Here is a 24,947-nt window from a genome sequence, read left to right as displayed (position 1 = left end):
AACCCGTCTGCATTGATGGCTGCTGTTTAGGAAAACTAAGAAGGATTTTGAATCTAATTGTGGTTGGTTGTAAAGTGTCTTCTTGCCATCTTAAGTGGACCTCAGTGATGTGGTGGACTTGTGTTTATGTTGTGTCTTAAAAGTGGTGAAAAGGCTGCGATATTTAGTGGCATGTATAATTTTCTGGTCATTTTCTTCGGATCAGTGTGGCATGTTTTGATAGACAGATTGACTGAATCCGTTTAATATTCGTTTGATTGAATTCCTGCTGAGGTTTTCTTTACGGGACATTGTAAACACTCCACCTAATTATCTTATTCTGACAGGATGAAGCAGGTTTATTTGCTTTTCCACTGCAGGGATCTGTACTGCTGCAGAGTGATTACATTTATATGAATTTATGAATATGAAACCTGCCCAAAAAGAACATAAGAAAATCAGATGTTTAGTAGTCGTGCCTTTGTCTCAAAATATGGACTCGTACATGCATTTAGGATCTTGTCTCAGGATGTTGGAGGGAGCAGTAAAGGCCACCTGTGGTAATGAAAGGGGTGCAAACTGTGATTGATTGGCTGGTTGAGTCACTCAGCTGCAGAACAGCGTGTGGGAGGCAGAATGTCACATCTAATTACGTACAGTAGCACCGCCCAGGGAAGGCAGTAATCCCACTGTGATGTTTGCTTTGTTATGACAGCAGAATCTCTCCACACATTGAGTTTGTCGAGGATCTGCTTTACTTTCATACTGATAGCCCCCTCGCCCACTGCTAATTATAGTGCATAACCAACCACGGTCTCTCTGAATCTCTGCTAATGATTTTGCTTATGATTAATATATTGTGTTGTAGTTGTGCTAATGCTTTGTTGATGGTGGATGTCTTAATGTTGTCGCACTTTTATGAGTCATAGTTTTGCCTTCTCCTAGTCCCCTTCTATTATGTGACAAGACTCCTGTGACGATGCTGTCATGTGTTTTGAAAGCTTTGAAGTTTAATGCAGGTTAACTCTCAATAGAGAACGTGATGTTCATGTCACACTGTGTTAAATGTTTTGGATGGGGGGGACGCCATCTTGTGAAAACGATGCTGCAATGTTGTGCCTGCTATGGTGGTCAAGCATAGGTATTTGGACTAACAAATCACGATAAACAATACAGATCCATATGACTTCGCAGCCCATGGTTGGAGCACAGACCTAGATGCATTACCTTCAAGAACATAACCAGATATTGATAACTGTCTTGTTTTTGGATTGAGTGTATGCACTTTGGTAATAGAGGTAACAGAGAGCTTACCTCAAATATGGCGCCCTTGTCTCACAAAGTTCACCAAGCATTAAGTATTTTTACCTTCTCTATAAAGGCACTGCTACTAAAGGGATATGTAGATATTTCTAAAATACAGTTGTTTGCTTTCTCTCCAGGAGTTAGTTGGTGAGATTGATTCCCCTCTACTGTTGGTACAGTAAATATGAAGCTACAGCCAGCAGTTGCTTAGCTTATCTTAGCTTAGCATAGCTTAGCTTAGCCTAAAGACTTGAAACCGTAGGAAACAGCTAGCCTTGCTCTGTCTAAAGCAAACAAAATCCACCTTCCTGCACCTCTAAAGGTCTGTAATTAACACCGTATGTCTTGTTAGTTTAATCTGTACAAAACTGAAATGTAAAATCTTGACTTCCCTGAATTTCCACTGGTTGCCTCACAGTTTTACGGTGGTGACAAGACTTCAGGAAGTCACTAGCTAGCTGTTTGCCCTTGTTTCCAGTCTATGTTCTAGGCTAAGCTAACTGGTTTCTGGCCACAGACGTTAGGGTGGTATTGAACTTCTCATTTGTCTCTGAGCATGAAAGGGTATTTTTAAAATGTTGTACTATTTCTTTAATTATACTTGAGAAACCTTAAAGATATATTACTGTTGTAAACGCAAGAAACATGGCCCCTCCTCCCCGCACTACTTGTACGTACGCTACAAACCACTGTACTGTTGAAGGAGTTTTACATTTGCTTCTACTGTGTCTGCATTTTTGTAGCTTTCTTTTGGATGCATGCTGCTTACAGTCTGGCACCTGGTCACTATTTTTTTTTATCAAGTCCCAACCTCACCTGCACACTGTTGCCATGAACGTCCTGAACACAGCAAAAAAAAGACGAAAATACAAAAATAAAGGCAGAGGGCAGATAAATACACCACCACACATTTCGAGTGGGTCATAAGTGATGATTGGGAGTCAGTAAATTAAAAAAAAAAAATCCTGCATAGTATACCTTTAAGGTTGTTATGAATGACATTATCTCCAACCTTTAAGCCACAATGCTTCCCCATTCCTTTTATGACAGATAGATACTAAATTAAATGATACATTTCATTTAACACCTCATGGTCTCACAGCTCACACACTTTGTCCTTATGGCCATCAGGACGCTTCTAACTTAAACATTACTAATCCTTATCATTAACAACACTTTTGTGTTGCCGCGGGCTATTGGTAGGAGTAGTGTTGATACAGTGTTGAGGGGGAAGGCAGACTGGAGGAGAGGGGAATTAACAGTGCTGACAAAAATAAACATCCCCTCTGGTGATTTTCATGTTCTCTCACTGGACATGTTCTCCGCCCGCAGAGCTCCAGCAGCCTTCATGGGTATTTGCTCGCTTGCTTGCTCGTCCGTCTGGGCTCTTTGCTTTATTTTCTTTTGACCCCTTCAACTTTTTCCACACTGGCCACGTCTGAAGTGATGAGTGTCTGTCACTGCTGTCGTGTCACAGATTACCCAGGAGTCAGTGGGGGTGATAGCTGGCAGCACAGTATTAGCTGTCACTTCTAATTGTGCCATCAGAGCAAAGCTCACGACGGGCCCTGCCCTCTGCGTAGGTTACCACCAACCTGGGTCGCAAACACACGTTTGACTTCTGTACTTGTGAGGACCATAACTGCAGTGTTGGTTTTGGCAGCTGTTTTACATTTAGTCTTCAGATGAAAGTGCTTGTCTCAGTCACATTTTAGTCATTTTTATCTGTCATAGTTTTAGTCAAATTCAATTTCAGTTCAATTCATACTTTATTAAAGACACATCTCAAGGAGAGGTCCATAGCACAAAATTCGAAGTGAATTTGTTGACAAAAAGTCATTACATTTTAGTTTTATTAAGTGTTGAAATTTAATTTAGACAGAATTTTTTCCTTTCTCCAGCAGATGCGTTTCATAAAATATTTAATCATTCTGTTTTCCTCTCCTCTGACTTAAAGTGGCTGATAGGCCACCGCTGACTTTTTAGTCCCGTCTGGTCTTGTCAGTGAAAACAAAACATACATTTCGTCACAGTTTTTATTATCAAAGATCTATTTTTATCTCCTTAACGTCTTGTCTTCATTATGAAACACTAATTTTTGTCATAGTTTTGGTTATTGAAATGAACACTGCGTCATTGATACAATCCATCCCTTAGCTCATAACCCCAAAGAAGTAGTAAAGTCTTTTTGAAATACTTTTACTTGTTGTCTTGCGAAGAGTTGGATGAGATGGTACCACATCCTTATCTGTCTTTTTAAATTCAAACTGGATCTAGGAGACCGTTAGCTTAGCTTAGCATATAGAAAGCAGCGAGAAACTGCAAGTCTGATTTTGTCCAAGGGTGAGAAAATCTACCTATCAGTGCCACGAAATCTCACTAATTAACATGCAATATCTTGTTTATTTAATTTAAAGAGTAAACACATCAAGTTGTCGTTATATAAGGCTTTTAGAGGCCGGACTGTCTCTTGGCTCAGTGCTGTGATTTCGTCACAGTTAGGATGCCAGGCAAAGATACTCCCAAAATGTCAAATTATATTCCAAACTTGAAACCCTTACTCCAGATTTAACCAAAACTTTATTCTAACCTCAAACCCAAAACCAAGTTGAAACCCTCAAACAGCCCCGAGAAGAGGTGAGGACTGTCCAAAATGTCGGCACTCTCAAAAAAATGTTCTCGCTCCCAGTGTTAAAAATAAATCTACTGGCTCCTCCTGAAGATAAAAATATAAGACCACACACACACACACACACACACACACACACACACTGACATGTCCTTCAGAGGATACCTGTCAGCCCAGACCAGATTAGCATGCTGCTAGGAGGCAGAGAGGGCTCTGAAAGCCACCTGGACTGTAATAGACTCTGTGTACTTTCATTTACAAGAGGCCCTTTGACCCCCCCCCCCCTCCCCCCTTCCCCCATTCATTTACTCCTTTGTTCCCTGTTCGAGATCTCTCATCAGAGTTGCCATGGCCAACAGAAAGAGCAAATTTAACAATACCGTGTGTGTGTGTGTGTGTGTGTGTGTGTGTGTGTGTTTACCCAGCCTTTTGTTTGACAAGGGAAGAGAACAGCAGATGTTTTTAAGTAATAAGGAGTCAACAATTCATAGCATGGCATATATTTCTTTTTTACATCTGCTGCAGAGTCTCTGTGTCACCGTCGTACGTTCATTTGTTGCTGTAATGTTTGTGCACTAACATCGTGAGCTTCCTCTGTTATTGAACTCATTTTTAATGACCATCAGCAGCCTGATTACTGTTTGCTATATGACTCAGGCCTGGCGCAGCCCTGAAGGTACCTGATATCTGCCTCACTGACTAGAAGCTGGTGGTCCTGCAGCCTCAGACAGGAGCCTCAGCAGATGCCTGTCTGAGTTCCACCCCTCGGCTAGTTAGTCATATTCCCCTCATTAATGCAAAATGCCCTCAGTGTATAAATTAGGCCCTCTTTTTCATTAAATGAAGCACATTTATTTTGCATGCACACGCATGAACAAATGTCTGTCAGTGGGATCCTTCTGGGTTTTTACCAGCAGTCATTAGTCTGGCTGATCCTGAGCCACATGTGTTTCAGGAACTGAAACACCCGAAGGTGGCTTTAAAAAACAACATGTAGAGTAAATGGCTACTTAAATGAAATACATTACCCCCCAAGCAACCGTTTGTATATTTGTTACTCACCCTGTGTTATGTTGAATTCTTGAGGAAAACACTGCTTTTCTTAGATGCCTCCGGTGGTCAAAGAATCCAAAAATGAAGAAAATACTTGATAGGAGTTTAACAACAGCAAAACTATATCAAAACATATGCAGTATAATCCAAGTCTCATTTATCCAGTTGTATGCTCAGTACTTACCCAACAGAAACCCTTTTCAGACAGATAACTGAACTAAAAGTGATGCTCTATGCTCACTTCTAAGCCAGACTCCACTGACAAAAAGAGTAATTTTACCTTGCTGAACACAGGAACTGCTGGTCTACCACTGCTTTGATCAGTCAGTTAGTTTGTGTTATTGTGTGACTTTGATAAATCTGAACTAACCCTTTGAAACCCCAAAGTCACCCAATAAAACAAACAAACTAACTGATGGAGGCAGCAGTAGACCAGCAGCTCCCATGTTCAGCGAGGTAAAATTACTGTTTTTGTAAATGGAGTTAAGCTTTAAAGAGAGCATAGATAAGTTTCACTTTTAGTGCAGTTCCCTGATTTGTAGTTGGTATTTTCTAAAAGGTTATCTGCGTGAATGCAAACCACACTATGATGACGTGGCATGTGTAATGGCCAGACACCAGACAACTAGCTTTACATTTCTTGTGGTTTGGTTCTATACAACACTAAATGGAGTCTGTAGAGCAAGTCAGACAGCATTTAGCTCAACGATATTCCAAACGTAATGTGTGGATTTAATGCCTACTTGCTGTACTAGATGAGATGAACTTAACTTTTCTGATGCAGCAAACCTCATGCCACAAAAAGCCTTCAACAATTGCTAAGACTTACACTTCCCAAATTACATGCCCCAAATCTACAGTGCATACATTGTACGTGCACGTGTGTCATTTATTTGACACATGTGCATCAGCTATAAGTCATGCAGGCGAGTCAGAGTCTGTCAAACAGTATCATCAGTGTCATTCTAGTTGTTTTGTTTCAGCTCTGTTGCAACGTATTTTATTAAAGAACATTAAAAGTCAAAGTGTCCTCTCCACTTCCTGTAGCCTACAGCTGCTGTCATCCTGGAGTTCATGACCATGATGGCCATCTGTCACACTGCAGTCCCCGAGCGCACAGATGGAAAGATCACCTACCAGGCTGCATCTCCAGGTAGATAACACGGTCACCAACACAGATAGTGGAATACTGACTCTGGATTTACAGCATGTTATCCTGGTTTAACCTGGTGTATAATGTGTGTGCACAGATACAGTTTGGGATTGTTATTATTGCCCCAATCTTGGAACCTATCGACTATCGGTGCAACGGCGCTAAACCTCCGGGGGCAACAGCAAATATTTCAGAAGGTTCCGATGTAGCCAGTGGATATCTGGGCCAAGACGTTCGGCTAATCTGTATGAACAGATAAAGTAGAAAATAGCTAAAAAAAAAGAAGCTTAATCGTTGTCAGATAGTAGCCGATAGGTTCCCAACCAGAACCAGAAACTAGAATGCTCCCGACACCAAAATCTTGTACCACTGCCATACAATTATAAAAATCTTTTGATAGAAATTGTTATTGCCCAGATTATGTCTGGTGTTTAAAAAAAAAAAAAAAAAAATCAGGATGGAAAACAAGTCGTCCCTCTGGGTTTTAAAGGTGTTCATAATTAAGACTAGACATTTTAAAATGTAGCTGCTGATCAGATTTAATTCAATTCAATTCATCTAACAGTGAAAAAAAAGGTAGAAACCTCAGGAAGAGCAACTGAGGAGGGATCCCTCTTCCAGGACGGACGGACGTGCAATAGATGTCGTACAGAACAGATCAACTTAACAAATTTGCAGTAATCCATTTGACAAAATGGAGGGAGAGACAGAGAGAGAAATTGAGACCGAGAGAGAGACCGAGAGAGACAGAGCCAGAGAGAGATGCAGGGTAGACATGAATGACAATAGCACAAACACGACACACGATCCAGGTGTAGCTGCGATACGAGGGAACCTATGAGACAGTGGAGCACAGAGGCTCCGGAGAAGAAGCCGAGTTAGCGATATGCAGTAATAGGATTCGAAGCACATCATCAAAAGGGCATGTAACATTTATGGACTTGCAAATGTAAGTTTAGGATACCGCACGTTCTCCACGTGTCGCGCAGTTATTGGGTCACTGCCAGTCCAGTTCCAAACATACCAACCTGCGCCACCTATAGGAAAGGCAAATAATAGCCTCAGTCCCGACCCTCAGATTTAGAAATAGAAAGATAGATTCTGCAATTTACCGTTGTGTGATCATTACAGCTGAAATAGACAGTTAGTTGTCCAGAGCTAACTACTCCACCAGTGAATACTCAAGTTTATTTTACTGATACTCAGCACAACAGTCAAGTTAAGACTCCACCCTCTGCTAATCAAAAGAAACAATTAGTGTGAGCACAGTTTTCATCTGAAAAATAATGCTATATGTAAGAAAACCTTTATTTTGCAGGTTTGCAGTGTAAAGTGTTAAACATCAAACACATGCAAGCAATAAATGCATGTGTGTGCAAGTCCAATCTGCTGCAGCTGTTACTTTTCCAACTTGAACTGAAACTGCATGTCCAGAATTTGCAAGACTTAAATTTGTGGCGCTGCAGCTCTGGGTGAAACTGGCTGAACCTGGCTCCAGGTGCTTTTTAAAAGGCAGTGTCCTTGAGATATTTTTTTGTTGTCGAGATATTTAATTTTCCATCTAATGACCTCTGTGTCTTTGCAAATGGAACACATGGCTGCGGCCTCCAGGCAGCAGTATTTCATAAAGACATTTATATAATCATCAGTGCCGGAGAAAGAGCCAGGAATCATGTTAGAAAATAAAATATCCTGTTAACAGAATGCATGGTGTGTGTCACTCTGATTCTCTGAGCCTCGCTTTGATCCCTCAGTCTATCACATCCACACCAGTGATGAGACACCTGCCAATCAATGCAAACATGCCCTTAAACAGGATTCTTTTTAACTCCACAAAATCACCTCTATTAGAGGAGGTGAGATTAGTTACAGAGACTATAAGATTTCAATGTCTTTGATTTTAAAAGAATGACTGCAGCTCAACACATTTGCACACTGGCTTCACCACTAAGACGCAGTGGGGAAAATATCGTCCTAATGAACTCAGAAAATGTCACAGTGCTTAAATGCTCAAATCTGTGATCCAAATATAAACAAAGAAATACCTCCAATGGGAGAATATAAAAATAGGAACTGCCAAAATGATCGACAAGCCCAAGAAGTAAAACAGGCAATAAAGGAACAATAAATGCACACAATGGACACACTGATTGGTTTAAGGGGTTTTATATTAACTGTACAAAGCAATGCTGCTGCTCTTCATCTTCCATTTTGCTCAAGAAAGATGACTTTATTTTTTGCCTGATTGCTTAAAACAATCATGGTCTTATGGAGCTTTGGGGTTGGAAGCAGAGTGGGGGAATAGCTGCAAAGAGAAGGGTAGTTTAGGGAACTGTAAAAAACAAGCAGAGAGCTTTTTCTCGCCCTGCAGCATCCTGATGCAAGCTGTAGCATCAGCTACCTGGTCCACAGCTCTCAGTCACTGCCCTTGCTGTGTGAAGATGTGTCCAGATGAAATAGTTTCATGTACAAAATGTGAACATGGTTCTTATCGTGAATGTCAGCTCTGGTTTTTGTGTGTTTATCTGTAACATTTCGAGTTTTTCTTATTTGCTTTGTAGATGAAGGAGCTCTGGTGAGAGCAGCACGAAACCTTGGCTTTGTGTTTTCTGGTCGAACCCCAGACAGCGTCATCGTGGAAATGGTAAGTTGACGAGTTTAATGAAAGGCATACAAGCTATTGTGCTGATGGATGGATCCACTTAATCTTTAATATGAGTATCATGATGGTCTAGTGTGAGCTCAAACTAGAAAGATGACTGACAGCCTATAAGACACACTGATATATGTTTGGGGACATGAGCTTGAATAAATGTGTTTCCCACAATGCTGAACTAGTCCTTTAACCGCACTGCAAACCCCAATTATTTTTTTCTATGAAGTTTTAGTCTCTCTGTAGAATATCTCCAGGCAGTAACTTTAGTAATTAATTCACTATTTTTTTTTATTTTGCTCAAATGTTCCAAAACAGACCTTGAACTAAAACTAATATGCATAATGCTGAAGAGAGCTCAGTCTTTTGTATCCACACAGAAATGTAAAATGATGAACACGACTCTCGCTGAGCTGAGGCAGCAGTGTGTCCTCTCCAAAGCTCAGGTCACCCATCCTGTTGTTCCCTTAATTGGCTAACCTGATGACTGCACTCAAAGAGGCGGAGGCAGAAAGGCCAAAACCATTTCCATTTTTTTTCCCTTCCTTGTGCCGCGAACATCTTGTCTCCAAGACGTTTGTCCGTTTTCTTAACCTTTATTAGGCCTCCTAAAGCTCACAGCATCTATTTAATCACTCTGGCTTGTACCTCGCGGTCTCTACAATTAAGGAAGTTAATTGAATTTTACCTTGTTATTCTCCCTCCATCAGCTCAGTGCAGGCAACTGATAAACACATTTAAAGCGCAATTAGGGCTGATTTGAGGAGGGTGGCTTGTGCTATGTAAGGTAAGTTGTCTCAGAAGAAGACTGAGGTGGAGATGTGTCTTTGTGGAGTGCATTAATTTGTCTGTCTCTTTGGATTTAGCCTGGAACAGAGGAGAAGTACGAACTGCTTCATGTGCTGGAGTTTACAAGGTAAACCACTGGTAACAGCATTATTATTTTATTAGATATTAAGTGTACAGCTGCAGTATACTGTAATTTTTTGTGTGTAGGTGCACATGAATTATTGATTTTAGTGTATGAACGACAAATGAATTGCATGATATCAGAGTTCATCATCTTCCTTTTGCTCTTATGATTCGTACAAATTAATTGTGTGACCCAGGTGTGATTTCCATTTCTGTGATTACTATTTTCAGCAGACATATGCGAGCTCAAACAGTTCTTGATAATTTGCTGTAGCGGCTGTTACACCTTGTGATGTGATTTCTTCTCACTTGCTTTCTCTCTTTATTCTACCCTCTTCTTCTTCTCTCTCTTGCCTTTTTCCCTCTCACAGCGCGAGGAAAAGGATGTCAGTCATCATGCGCACCCCATCTGGGAAGATCCGCCTCTACTGCAAAGGAGCTGTGAGTGTCTGTCTCTCTCCATGGCAACGCATGACAGCCCATCACCATCATCGCCACACACACACACACACACACACACACATACACACAGTGTTGAACACTCTCCACCTCTTATTGCCTCTCACTGTTGTCAGGAAATCTTTTCAATGAGCGGCGGCATAAAGCAAGATCACCATATTTCACACATGGGTATCTCTGCAAAATAAAGGTTATACAAACATCTTTCAGAGGAAGGCTCTCAGCTACAAGCAACGACCAGAGCAGCCTTTTTCCACAGCTGCAGCTAGATATTAATGGATGCAACATTACACATTCAAAAGAACATAACAGTTTCGGTGCATTTTTAATGATTGGGAAACATGTTACTCTATATTCTGTTATGAGTTAGCCGTTTTTCTCTTAGCAGGTTTTGTGCTGATGTTTTATTTCACCTGCTCATGTTTTAATTTTGTTTGGCACAGTTTTTATTTGGTGACAATATCAAAAAAGACATTTGCTAAATATAGAAAAACAAATCCGCGAGATTAATACTTTCTTTTTAGATTAATGCTAAACTGTAGCCTACAGCTGCTGTCATCCTTAAGTCGAGATGAAATGAAAAATGCCCTATTAACGCTGTTAGATTGCATAGATTGTCATATTGTGCACCTATTTAACAATTTATGGCAAAAAAAATGTCTTTGTATTTTATATATTATATGTAGTATATCAAAATCCAATCATGTTTTCTTCCTGTAAATTTAAATGAAATGAAATGAGGAAATGAAAATGCCCCTTTAACATTTTTAGATCACATCTCTGGTCCTGCTCTGCAGCTATTTAACAATATATGGAAAAAAAAGTCGTTGTATTGTATATATTATATATATTATATGAAAGTCCAATCCATTTTCCTCCTGTTAAACAAAATATGCTATGACTTACACTTTGCTTATGCTTATGTCAGCTAGTGCCAACCAGTTTTAACCAATAATATCATTATATCCGCACATAAATACATCTGGAATTTTTAGCTAGCAATAGCATGCTATGCTGTTGGGTCTTTCCTCAAACCTACAGGCCCGCTTCCTAGAATTTATTTACTTTAAGGCAGCTCCAGTTTTTTGTGCAAGTTATTTTACAGTGGACTGCTTCAGCAACTAACGTTACATGGAGCATACGATGGACTCTGTTTCTCTCTCCGTCACTGATACTGCTGTCTCTTTGAGTGCAAACCGTCGTAGCCTCTTCATGTTTATTATGACACACCCACTTTTTAGCAGTGAAAACAAATTCCTATTAGGCTCCCATGAAGTGCGTCAGGTTTTGAAGCCAGTATTTGTAGTGGCCAATCAGTGGAATTACAATTCCTTAGTCCATCACGTGATGCCATTGTGACCAAAAAGACTTTTTCCCATAGACTTACATTGGGAAAGAGGCGTCTGTAAATCAGTGGATACGTTTTTTGAGCATCACAATCCAGGTCTCAGGTCACTTAATACATCCATGATTCCTTCCAACATTACACCGTGCCTGCCTGTCCTGTTTCACTGAAAAATATGTTAGAATACTGCAGCTAGATATTGTCAAAATGCCGTTTCATCTGGACTTCAAATGTTTTGTTTTTTATGTTAACAATACAGATGACTCTGAAAATGATTTACCCATCACAGGATCCAGCTACATTTGTTGTGTATTAATTAATTCCCCTGTAACTGCTTTGTTAGTGCATGATTTCAGTACAAACATCTTTTTGGGATAATCTAAGTGGAAACAGAAAAGGCAACAGAAAGAGCCGGATCCATCCTGAGAACAGTCTTTTGTGCAGCAGCCCAAGTTCAGGCGGTTCCTTTCTTTCCACTCCGGGTGTCAATAACAAACGAGTGTTTGTTTCCCTTCAGGACACTGTGATCTACGATCGCCTGGCAGACAGCTCTAGGTACAAAGAGATCACATTGAAGCACCTGGAACAGTTTGCAACTGAGGGTGAGTGGATGAACATCGCCCCCTGTCTGCCAAAAGTAAAACATCTCTTAGGATGCTTCTAACTTAAAGTATGTGCTCCCCACATTTCTGTCTGGTCATTATCATCGCTTGATCAGCAGAAGACGTAGTTTTTTCCCCTTAGAATCTATCCTCATATGTCATTACTAATGAGCAGTAAATCCTAACATGCTGAAGGATTATTAATCCAACGCAGTGGAGCTGAAAGACACTGCATCAGAGTCTCTCCTGGTTTTCTCTGTGTTCATACTGCCCCCTTGTGAGACACCAGCAAAATGATGTCATTGCAAATATTTGTTGTTGGCTAAATATAGCATCTAGGACAGATTGTAAAGATCTCCAGTCACTGTAATGTGGAGAGGCCTGAATAAAATATAGCAGTCTTTATCTTGCTGACAAGATTAAAGAACTATTAATAACTACATACTACATGTCTCTTAAATATATCTATAACTCTGAAATGTATTCAAGTGTTTGGACTTCCAGTTATGGACACAGTTACTGATTAACATTATATGCATGTTATTTAAATCCAGATAAAACTGTGTCTGAATCATATTTATCCTGCTTAGAATACAAGACATATATAAAGCAAGTGTCTAGATGGGATTTGCTGCACTAACATAGTATCAGGTAAATTATTGCGGTGTGTTAGCTGCTGGGGAATAAATTATACCTGAGTATGTGTAGATGGTCAATTTCCATCTGTTATCTCCAGACAGATGTTAATAACTCAACCTAAATATGATATAAAATGCAATATCATATCATAATAAATATGCACAAGGCAGTACGTTACACATCCACCAACACATATTACCACAGTATAACACGTCAGCTGTAGTCAGCTGCCAGCCATGCTGTGTTGTGTTCTCCATGGCAACCACCCACCTTGTTCTTTTAAAAGGTCAGCACCAGGCTGCACCAGCTCTGTGTAAGTTTTCTCCTAAGTCAGGATTTAAAGTCGACACTAGAGACTTAGTAACTACTAGTTAGTTTATAACTAAATCAGCTACTAGAATTGGTTGCACCACGACTGCTTGGGGCAAAACGTAATAAGTTTAGGTGTAAAGTCATAACTGAGGCAGGTGGCCACTCAAAGTTAAAAGTCATGTATTGTCAAATGTACAATTACAAGATATATATACACACACACACACACACACACACATATATATATATATATATATATATATATATATATATATATATATATACATATATATACATATATATACATAGCACATTTTAATACGACCGCAGTTGACCAAAGTGCTGGACAAAATAAAAAAAAAGACACCCAAATATAAAATGTACACAAATAAAACTGTTAAGAACAATCACAAATGTGAAAAGATTATAAAATACTCAAATATTAAAACCACTACAGACAACCAAAGGCCATTGAAAACATGTATGTTTTAGGATTTGTCTTAAAAGTGTCAATGGTGGGGAAGGATTTAATTGAGAGTGGAAGGCTATTCCTCCCATTCCTCACACTTTGAAAAACATTGTTCACAGACTCCCTCCAAGAATGCAATTAAAGTATGTATAAGAATAAAAATAATAATGAAATCATACTAGTAAAAAGAAAAAGATGTCAAGGTATGCATGTTAAGATACAGGATAAAATATAACAAATAAAATATGAAGTAAAGTAGTTGCATGAATAGACGGGTGTCACAGGGATATAATGTAGTAAAATGTGCACATGCACAACAAGAGTGTAAATAAATGTGTATATTAAGAGGTGAAAACGGTTCTGTTTAAGATGTTAAGTATGTCATTCAGATAGATCTGTGCAGTGTAAGTGTTGGTGACCCCGTTATGATCAAAGATAGAGTTTAATCATCACAGTTTCATCGTGAGCATTAGCTTTCTGACTGGCATGAGCCACATGGAATCGTAGCACATCCTTGTAAGCTGGATCGATATTGAAACATATCAATAAATTAGGTCTCTACTGAATTACTGTGCTGCAAGATGGCATTACATCAACCCTGGGGGTATGTTAAACTATTTAGTTGTTCCTGAGAGTTACGTTGTAACTTACCTCTGTGGTGCACTTGCTTTTTTTTAGTATGAATAAACCACAACTTAGTAATTATTTACATTGTGACTAGGCTAAGTTGGAACATACATTAAGCTGTTGCAGCAAGCTGCAGGACATAGCACTGCTCTGGAATGTACGGGAAAGCTTAAGAAATAATTTAATGATTTAAGTTCTCACTTTTCATGTCATAGTATTTCTTCAAGTACACCGTGAGGAGGTCCCCAGCAGCTACACTGCCTGTATCTATCTGAATGACTCACTTAACATCTACTACAGAGCTCAGTGTAGTCAACAATTCAAGGTTTTGATGTTTATGTTGTTGTCCTCCAGGGCTACGGACTTTGTGCTTTGCTGTGGCAGATGTCAGTGAGTCGTCCTATCAGCAGTGGCTGGAGATCCATCACAGAGCCTGCACCTCCCTGCAGAACAGAGCCCTGAAACTGGAGGAGAGCTACGAGCTGATAGAGAAGGTGTGCAAAGTGTAGAACTGATACTTGTTTGTGTGGTATTAGTTCCTGATAAAATTGAACATTTCATCGTGGAATGGAAGTGAGAGGCAATCTTTCTTGATCTCGTAACACCCTGCATTTACTAACTGTTGTAAATGTAAGAGGTTTCATACAAAACATTTCTTTATAGGCCTCTGTTAGTTGGCAGGAAAAAAAAACTCAGCCTGGGCACAGACTCAAGGCCTCCTGTGTAACTAACGGGGTCGGTGCAATCACACCTGGTAAAGTGAAAAAGTGTAAAAAAAAAAAAAAATGTGTGTATGTGTGAGGGAGATTCAAGGTTTCACCAGCAGGTAGAATTGGTGTTACTGTGAGGTGGGTCTATGAGGAAGCGCTAGTCAAACACAGGAAGCCACAGTCGTAAATCAACCACTTGGCACGTTCCTCACGGCTGCTCCTGGCCGCCCAAAACAAATGGAGGCAATCAATCATGAAATAAACATAAAAGCTTTCAGGGAGGAAAATGTAATGTGCATTGCTTAATGGGCAGAGTGTGGCACTGATGCTGCCAGGGTTTGGGGTTCATTGCTCCTTGGGGCCACCCGTATTTAAGAATGCACGCAGTCACGCCACACGGGGGCACAATGGAGTCACGGTGAAATTTGACAGAGACATTCCAGCACTGTGTGAGATCAGTCATCTGAAGTTACTCCTTCACATCAAAATGCTCCAGTGTGATCACTTTTGTGAAAGGAAAATTCACGAACTTCACTGATATCTGGACTACTTGCACTGTAACTCAGATAAACCACCAGTAACTGGACAACATTTCTCAGGTGTGTTGAATGCAACAGATAAATCTTTCAGTCCTGTGGTCTCCTATACTACAGCAAAGTTATTGCTTCTCTTATTAAACACCAGAGGCCTCGTTACAGAAAAATATCCTAACTGCTGCTCCTTTCTTCAGTTTCAAAAATAGGAAAAATAGCAGTTCCTATCTCCTGATTCCTCTATCCAATAGAAAGGACATTAAACTGTTTGCCGTGGTCATTTGACTGACACAAATGAACATAGTGATTGTTGTTAGTTGTTATGGTGACGACACACGTCAGTGGGGCTGTAAAGTTTGTCACACAATCACTAGTTTGGGAACTTAGTTTTGGCCTATTTTTACAACCATTTTCCTTATTAAACAGAAAACACAGACACCAATCTAAGCTTCTCCCTTTCACCAAATTATGACTAACCTTAGCCTTGTTAACTTATAAAACACACTTCATTTAAACTTAAAATAAAATTCCTCAGAAACACCTTAGTTTTGTTAGTCATCTAATTAGGTGGTCCACTGTTCCAACAATCACTGACTGTGGTCTGGTTGAAATAAACCCTTAATTTACAGAGTTAGATGTAAAACGCTGCAGCACTCTTTGTTCGTCTCAGCCGTCCACTGAGCAGCTCTCACTCTCTCTTAGGAGGCAGCTACAGTAACGTAACATCATGTGTCAGCAAACATGCAATTAACATTAACAAAAGAAACATTTGTAAATGTAACGTCACAACTCCACTGCTCATTTGGTTGTTACAGAGAAACTTAGTTAGCCCACTGCAGTGGTAAGGCTACAAATAGAAATGGCTGCTGCTCTGGCCGTCCTGCTACAGTGAATTGAATGGGAGTGTCCGTTCTACTCTCATTCTATTTCTGTGGTCCTATCCTATCTAAGACCTCCTACCTTATCTTAACATAAGAATCCTAACGGTATCAGGAAGTTTTATTCTCCACTCGGCACTCATATCATGTGTCATGCTTTTATCTTTAATAAGAATAGATACTGGAAGGCTACTCAGCATGGAGAAGATATAATATTAACAGCTCTCACTCATCACTGGTTAGCTAGCTTGCTATCATGGAGTGCGAGGAGTCGGAGGCACTAATTGTGTTGGTAGAAGAGAGGAGACCCTACCCTTTTTTTAAGGGAGTTTTCTTCTCACTTACTTAAATGTATTGTTAATTAAAATGAATTAATTCATTTGAGTTATTTATTTAAGTTTAAGTGTCATCATACATTTTGAGTAGGCTTTCAGTCATTCATTTTCTGTGTTCATGTTGTTCCCCTGCAGTTATTTTAAAATTAGGACAGGGTCTAAGCCATCTTAATTTACAGTTTCTAACAATGGAAATCCCCAAGTTAGGACGGGCCTTTGATTCTTTTTGGTCCTTGGTAATTCAATAAAGATGTACAGAGTATTAATAAACAAACTCAGAACCAGTAAGGACAGAAAGACAACCCCAACCACCCATCAACTCAAAAACAAACAGAGAAAGCCAAACCAGTCAAAGGAAATTTAATAGACGAGAAATAACGTAACGTCCTTGATCCAGTGTCAATATATGTTGGAGGTGAAGAGCCTTCTGGCCAGAAGTCAGCAGAAAGAGACAGCTACATTCCTATCCTTAAATAAGATGCAGTAGGGAAACATGTTTGTGTACTATCAAAAAATCTTAAATATCATCCTTAACTAAGATAAGATAGGATTTTAGTCTTAACTTCTGACTTAGATTATTGTTCGTCCACTAGCACCAGACAGCATCTACCAGCATTTGGCCAGTCACTGGTGTTATGGTCGCACCCTGGCTTGGGGGTTGAAATCCTGATCCAAGTGCTTCTTGTATCATAATCCACACAGAGTGCCTTCAACAACAAGCACATGAACAATAGAACAATTCACATCAAACCAGCTCATAAGGACTCATCAGCTCGAGTCATGTTCCTCCTCAGGCAAAGTTCTCTGTGCTGTGTGGTTCAGCAATGATTAGAGAGGACAGAGCTACAGATGTATAGGCAGCACGGCTCAGGTCACGACTTAAAGAGCTTCCCCTGCCTTTCCTCTGCTGCTGGCTCCTGTCTCCCCTCCACCCCTGGGTCTCGTCAAATCTTTGACCCCGTCATGGGCCCATATAAGCCCACAACCCACCCAAAAGAACCACCAACGTTCCTGGGAAAAAAAAAACCCTCCAACAGTATTTTGTGGGTGTTTTTGTGTGGGAGAGATCGTGTCTGCAGATGTACACACACACAAGGGCACAGTAACTGATCCAAAACCTCTTAAGCCTGTGGTGGTTTTTTTGGCTGATAAACAACAGCAGCTGATGAAGGGAAAAACACGAGTGAGTGAGTGACACAATCCCAGTTCATATGTTTCTCTGACACATGACGTTTCAAAGGCCTTCCTCTGCTGTGACCGCCACTTACAGACTTTTTTTATTGACCTTTTTCTGTCTTTTTCTCATTTGTGGTGTAGAACCTGCAGCTGCTTGGTGCCACAGCGATAGAGGACAAGCTCCAGGATAAGGTGCCCGAGACCATTGAGACTCTGATGAAGGCGGACATCAAGATCTGGATCCTGACAGGGGACAAACAGGAAACAGCCATTAACATTGGTACGAGTCAGATGCAGTTTTATGAAGTTGAGAGACTCACAAGGGGCCAAGTTATCTGGACTTCTACTCTTAGTATGGGGCCAGCTCCAAAAACACTGGATCCTACATTTCCCATAATACAACTCTATTGCATAATCATTAGACTCCCTTGCAGCCCAGTTGCCAGAGGAAAATGTACATCTCTGCAAACCACAGATATGTTGCATTTGCCTATTTCATATGTATCATATCAACATTTCTAAAATGATGTAGTTCTGATTACGTTTATGAGCTGACTTTGTAATCTCCTAAACTAATTAGCAAGCCAGCTAGCTTGGCTTTTGTGACTGACAAGCACTCACAATGTTTGCTAGCGGTTATCGTGTCAGCGGATTATCTCAGCCAGCTACAGTAGTTCACTAATTAACCATGAGATTATGAATAAACTGTCTGGTTCTATGGTCACAAAGAAAAAAATATGAAATCTTGGTAGCAAATTAGCATGCTAGCTAGCTTTTCCATTTGCCTGACAAGCACTTGCAGTGTTCCCTGGCAGCTACTATGTTAGCTGATTTGCTCACCAGCTATAGTAGTTTGCTAGGTACCCATGTGAGTATGAATAAACTGTGTGGTTTTATTGTCACACAGAACAAATAGTGAAATCCTGGTTGCTTGTTAGCTAGCCAGCTAGCTTTGCCATTTGACTGACAAGCACTCACAATGTTCACTGGTGGCTAGTGTGTTAGCTGATACAGCAGTTTGACGGTTAACTAGTATGAAAAACTGTGTTTTTATCATCACAAAGAAAAAACACTAAATCCTGGTAGCTAATTAGCAAGCCAGCTAGCTTGGCTAGTGTGTGTGGCTATTGTTTGCTGGTGGCTACCATGTTAGCTGATTAGCTCACCAGCTGCAGTAGTTCTTCAGTTAACCCAGCGAGTAAGACTAAATTATGGTGGAAATGACGGTGGATAGCATGACACCTAAGGGAGACGGCTGCCAAGCTGGAAATCACTACAGACCCCTGTTCAAGACTAACAAACAACAACTAATGTTTTTTAGCAACATCTGTGGCATTTACAATGACGATTGTGGCACCATAGCAGAGTATTTTAGGTCAAAACACGACCTTTTATGATCCATAACCAAGTGGGTTTTTTTGTGCCTAAATTTAACCACAGAACTGTTTCAACATAACCACTAGGTACTAATGTACAAATGCTAGATCCCATTACTGTGCAGAAACATACAATGCCAACATTTATCCTGGGGATTATGTTGCTTCCTGCCTCCTAAATGCCCACTTCTGTCAAACTCCAATCCTCCAGCTGGTAATACAGGCTGTCTGTTAAACAAGTTAAGTCTCAAAACTAAACTGAGATTTAACTTTCAGATCCACTGCACAGGTTGGCTTGACTTGATTAAATTCACTTTTGGTAACAGGTCCTTTTCTCCAGTGGTGTAGTGGAGGGTATACGCAGGTACAGTAAATGGGGTATACTCAACTTTTTTGCTTATTGTTAACAATATACCCACCTATCAGCCAAAAAGCTAATGAAATATATAGGAAAGTATATCCAGTTCCTCCTGGGTAACCTGCCTGTCTACATAGTATTACACTCAACTCATCAACAGCCACACTACCACTGTTTTTTCTCTCTTTTGTTTTCCACTGTGGATAGTCTCCCCTCAATATAAGTGGGATTCTCTTCTGTTTGCCATAGTAACGCAGTGTGAAACTGTCATGACATCATCTTCAGCGCAACACTTGCTGAATCCTTTCATCAGCAACCAAACAGAGAAACATCTACACTTTGTAAATTATACACCGCAGTTTTGTGGGCTGCCAGTTTTTAAAATCTGGGTCAAGTGAATAAAAACATTGCACTTACTATTGACTGTCTAAAAATCCAAAAATGGTGGGTTTGTGCAGGATGTCGTGTGTCACAATAGTGACGATTATCTGACCAATCAGTGGTGTGCAGTGTTTTAACTCTGCCTTCTTGTATCAGCTCAGCTCACTTGGAAGAGTAGCAGTTACTACCTACAACTTCTGTCAATAAAAAAAACGAAAAAGGACGAGTTGAGTTGAGTAGAGCCGTGCGGAACCATGCAGTGGAAATGCAACATTACTTGTCGCTGTCAGTACACTGAACTTAATATGTAAGATTTCCCCTTTCATGCAAACTTATTTAAATTCTGTTTACATCCACATATTCCCATTAATATGTGTGCCTCATGACATGCCCTGCTTGTGCACTTGGCCTGAAATCAGTTGAAAAGTCACCGGTGAACCTGTGATTGATTGTCTGCCAGACTCTTACAGGTACTCCAGTCAGACCTGCGGTCATTCTTCACCCAGCAAGACAAACTACTGACAGGCTGAATGCTTCTCTGTCACACATATCTAGTAAAAGCATCTGTCGCAGAATGCTAGATGATGTATGAGCACGCTGCACTGACATGAAATAAATAACAGGCATGTGTACACAAGGAGGCAGCTCTCACGTATCTGGCCCCTCCAGAGGTTTTAACCTTGCAGATGTTATCAGAAAGGTGAATGACGAACTCTGATCCACCAGTTCAGTTTCCTTAATTGGCCTTGGTGTCATGGCTCTCACATGTGGCTTAATGTGACGAACGACTCTACCTTGAATATAGTCGAGCTTTAAACACGAAGTCCAGAAAAATAGATATGAAAAGTGCCTCCGTTTGTGGCTTTACCTACCACTGTGGCCTGACTGAATCAGCCCTTTGTGCCCACAGTGCCCAGATGTGAGGGAGCTCCGCAGAAGTACATGCTCACTCCAAGTATTTTTACAGGACCGCCGTTTGACTAAGTTGCTCTTTAAAATCTCGGCTCAATATTGACTTTGTTTTTTACTATTTTCCTCACTGAAATACGATCCTCATTGCCATGGTTAATGGTGCACCTTTTGCCACATTGGACTGGTGAATTAAACCAATTAAGTTTAGATTATTCTACATTTCAAGGTGGCCTGAACCACCCAAGTGCCACTCTTGGCACAGAATATTAAGTGTAAATGCAGCTGAGTTTACTTATTTTTTACATATTTATGATATTGAAGCATGGCAGATCCTTTTAAAGACTGTAAAGACTCTTACTGTTTCACTGTGTTCCTCATCCTGAACTATCATAATAATAATAACCATGACATAATGTGCAGTAACTACTCTGACATTGTGTCTGACTGCCTGAGGAAAGAGACATGTTTGCTCTGGAACACGCTCCCAGTGCTGTGAGCTGTTTTTTAAAGGGAGTTTAACATATGTAATGCTAAGGACACGTTTAGACTCCCTGAAAAACTTGGATGGGCTGGTTTTACAGGATGCCGCAATGCATGCTTCAGCAAGATCCATGACTGTCTCAGCCTGTGAGTGCACGTTCACGCTTTATATGATAACCTGTGTGGACCTTTGTAAGATTTCAGAATAAAAATCCTGAATCATTTTGGTATGAAGAAGTTGGGCTGACTGGCACAATACAGGCCAGTTTTGTTCCTAAGCTCGGAAAATTAAGCAAACTAGACTAATACATGCTTACAGTGTGACACCATTTTATTTGATGTATTTCAAGTATTAAGGAATACAGTAAACACTATTCATGTTTTCCTGTAATTTGTATATTTTATCTCACACCTATGTATGTGAAATCGATAGTCTGCTTTTTAATCCCATCTGGGCTGGGTATTTAATGATATAAGATACTACATCAATATTGATATTGATATAAGATACTACAGCGATACTAAATCGTCTGAGTAGATTTTTGTTGCTGGACATAATTCAATCAATATAAATGCATCGCTTCGATGGAGACGAACTGAATTTGTGCTTCATTGCATTGCGCTGCAAAAGGGCTGAAAATTAGCATCCGCACCTGGGTATCATGTTTCCATCACTGCTGATTTGGGCCAATTAGAGCTGGAGCCAGTGAATACTTGTGACTACTGCAGAGTCAGTTGTCCCGGGAATGAACGCTGATTGTGACCTTTCCCACCAAAGACAAAAGCCAGATGTTTGTAAGTGTTAGTCGGTTTTTTGTCCAGTGGAAAAGGGGCTTAAGTGTGTACTTTGTAAATCGATGATCACAAAAAGTTGGGTGTGAGTTCTCCTGTAGGTGTAGTCTTGAGGTTAAGGCAAATATAAGGTTAATAAACAGCTTTGTAGGTGACAGATTTGATGACGTATACAACAAGTTACAAGATGATCTAATGCAAGCTGACGAGAACATGTGTCAGGCACACAACACTCTGTGAAAGGCACTGCCCCTGGGTGAAATACCAAGTTTTTAGGGAGTCCCAGAACAGGTCAGAAGTAAATAAAAGCTCACGTTTCTCACTTTGTTGACACTATCACAGATGAGAAGCACATAAACAATGCTGTGTAAAATTTGTCCACAGGGTGCATCGCTACCTTTTAACAGGGCGACACACAACACCTTATCTGCCCACGCAAAAATACTTTCCCACCTACTTCACCAAGTGAGGCCATTATATTGTGGTCCCTGTTCTTCCTTCCTTCCAAAATCAAGAGTTTGCTCTGTAGCTAACCATTGTATCTTTAATTGTTGCTCCCGTCGCAACATTTGAGATTACTGTGACTCGAGTGTCCCTGCTACACATTCCTCAAGTCCTGTGGGAGCAGTGTTTAGTTCCGCCTGAGATGGAGAAAGGCCAGGAATTCAACTTTCTCTGGTGAAATAAAAAAGGGGCAGTTTGGCAGCAGTCAAATGAGCTTAAGGTAAACACATTAAGCGGAAGGGCTGTGGCAGGAACTGACGAGGGGGAAGGGAGCAGAGACAGTGTTGAGATGGGGAGACATTTTCCTCACATTGGCAAATTTTTGGACGTTTGCACTTTTGCACTTACGAAAACAATCTGCCAGACCCAGACCCCAGCCCTGTTTGGTTTTGACTCTGGAGGTGAAACCCTCTCATTTCCTCACGCTAGGCCCCCTCCGTGTGTACTGTGTGTGCATTATTGTGTGTGACTGCGTGTTTTTTCGTGCATAATCTTATCTCAGTTTCACTCACAGAAAATGCCACCCATGAATTCACAAAACATGGGCTTTGTGGTAACCCTCTTAAAGAAACTAAAATCCCTTTCCAGACAGAAGCAAAGTGTTGAAGCCCACAAATATTCGTGTGGTTTATGCCACAGATGGCAGCCCTTTCATACGGCCACGGTTTGAAACTGAAGGCTTCAGTCTGGGTTCGAAAAACATTTCTGTTTTCCCCAATGGGAGGCTCCCTCTCCCACCTTGTTGGTGACCCTGAGCATCTGTCCCAGCCAAGAGCTGAGGGGAACGCTCCCCAGAGGGCCATGCTGGGTAACTCAGAGTTGTAACTGCCTATTAAAACAGGAAACTGACAAACTCTTGTAAACCAAACTCATTAGTTATGTCCCGAGACACTGGCTGTGAGCTGTAACATATTAATTGGTGTCCCTTAAAATGTATTGCTACATAATTATTACCTCCCTCCCTGATTTGTTTGATTTTGTTTTCTTCTCTTTTATTTTTAGTTTTGTCTGTTTAATCTGTGTGTTTGTGCCCCAAGGTAAAGAGGCTTAATAAATCTAAAGTAAACTACAGTTTCATAGATTAAGTAATTTGAAGTATTTCCTGCTTATTTTCAAGTCTTTCACAGTCCTCTAAATTTACTCTGTAAAACACTGAAGTTCATTTTCTGTCTTTCTGGTTTAGGACATTCCTGCAAACTACTGACCAAGAACATGGGCATGCTCGTGATCAATGAAGACACTCTTGATGTGAGTAATCAGTATTTTGCTAATCCACAAATTCACATCCTTGCATACAGAACTAAAAACCTCATCAAAACATAAAAAGCTCACCAATGTTTCACAAAATGTTTTACTAAAGGCCCGTAAACGTTTTTTTGCAGCCTCAGATCCATTATTTTCAATGTAGACGTGCGGAAGAGTCACTGTCATGGTGCGCCTGTTTTTCAGAGCATGAATGTTCCACCCTGAGATTTATGTTGTGTTCACACTACAAGCGACACAGCAACAGGCTACATATCATTTTCAATAAAAGCTGCTAACGTGAAGCCAGAATCTGACACCTGATATGTGTCGCTGCGGACAGATGTGACCCTCTACAAATCAAAGTTGAGCTGGCCTGGACTTTTTTCAATACTCCAATGACACGATGAAGTGTTAACCAATCACACGTTTTTGTTTCTAGCTGTGGTACTGTGTCATTTAGCTTAGTTAGCTGATGCTATGCTAGCTTTATGTGCATTGCGGTGCACACAGGGACACAATGGGGCAGCGAAATATGATGTTAAAATAAGGCTCAAACATCAATCAAAAGCATAGATACCATTTGGCCAAACACAAACTTAAGATGGCGTTCAGTCGAGTTACTTTGTGGCAAGCAGCAGACTCACCTAAGCCCTGCCATGACGTAACCACATTAATGAGCAGCACTCCAACGACTACTTGGTGATAATGTAGGCCATCATGCTGTTGCCATGTCGCTCTGAGTGTGAACACAGCATAACAAAGTTCAACTTTTGGAACACAGCAACGCGCTCCTGACTATCATTACAAACTTAGTATCAATACATAATTTTTTTTATAGTAATTCCCATGTCCTGTCTGTACATTCTCTGCAGTTCATATCAGTGTTTTATACATTTAAACATGAATTAGAGGTCACAACTAATAATTGCTCAAAATAATTGACAAATGTCATTCATGATTTTTAAATATCTTGACAGATTTTTAATCAGAATATAGAACAGATACTAAATTGATTAACAACTTGACACCTATTATGTTTCCATAATAGTTTAAGTAGTTCATTAGTCCTGATTTTGAGGGTAAATATGACATAATGAGGACATCCATGAGCTTAATAATCCCCTGATCTC

General features: G+C 40.3%; 1 protein-coding gene across 5 annotated transcripts in view; it reads left to right on the top strand.

Moving 5' to 3' along the window:
* atp8a1 (ATPase phospholipid transporting 8A1) overlaps positions 1-24,947 on the top strand; it is a 143,028-nt gene that overhangs the window by 67,358 nt on the left and 50,723 nt on the right. For all 5 annotated transcript variants that reach the window (XM_078169460.1, XM_033633450.2, XM_033633453.2 and 2 more), the window contains 8 exons: positions 6,014-6,119; positions 8,681-8,763; positions 9,639-9,688; positions 10,056-10,125; positions 12,006-12,090; positions 14,492-14,631; positions 17,911-18,049; positions 23,756-23,820. In XM_078169460.1, coding sequence (XP_078025586.1) covers positions 6,014-6,119; positions 8,681-8,763; positions 9,639-9,688; positions 10,056-10,125; positions 12,006-12,090; positions 14,492-14,631; positions 17,911-18,049; positions 23,756-23,820 — 738 coding nt within the window. The remainder of the gene's footprint in view (positions 1-6,013; positions 6,120-8,680; positions 8,764-9,638; positions 9,689-10,055; positions 10,126-12,005; positions 12,091-14,491; positions 14,632-17,910; positions 18,050-23,755; positions 23,821-24,947) is intronic.

Source organism: Epinephelus lanceolatus, chromosome 7 (assembly GCF_041903045.1).
Source record: "Epinephelus lanceolatus isolate andai-2023 chromosome 7, ASM4190304v1, whole genome shotgun sequence".
Taxonomy (NCBI): Eukaryota; Metazoa; Chordata; class Actinopteri; order Perciformes; family Serranidae; genus Epinephelus; species Epinephelus lanceolatus.
Note: the sequence above shows the minus strand (reverse complement) of the source record. Positions and strands in the feature narration are given on the sequence as shown.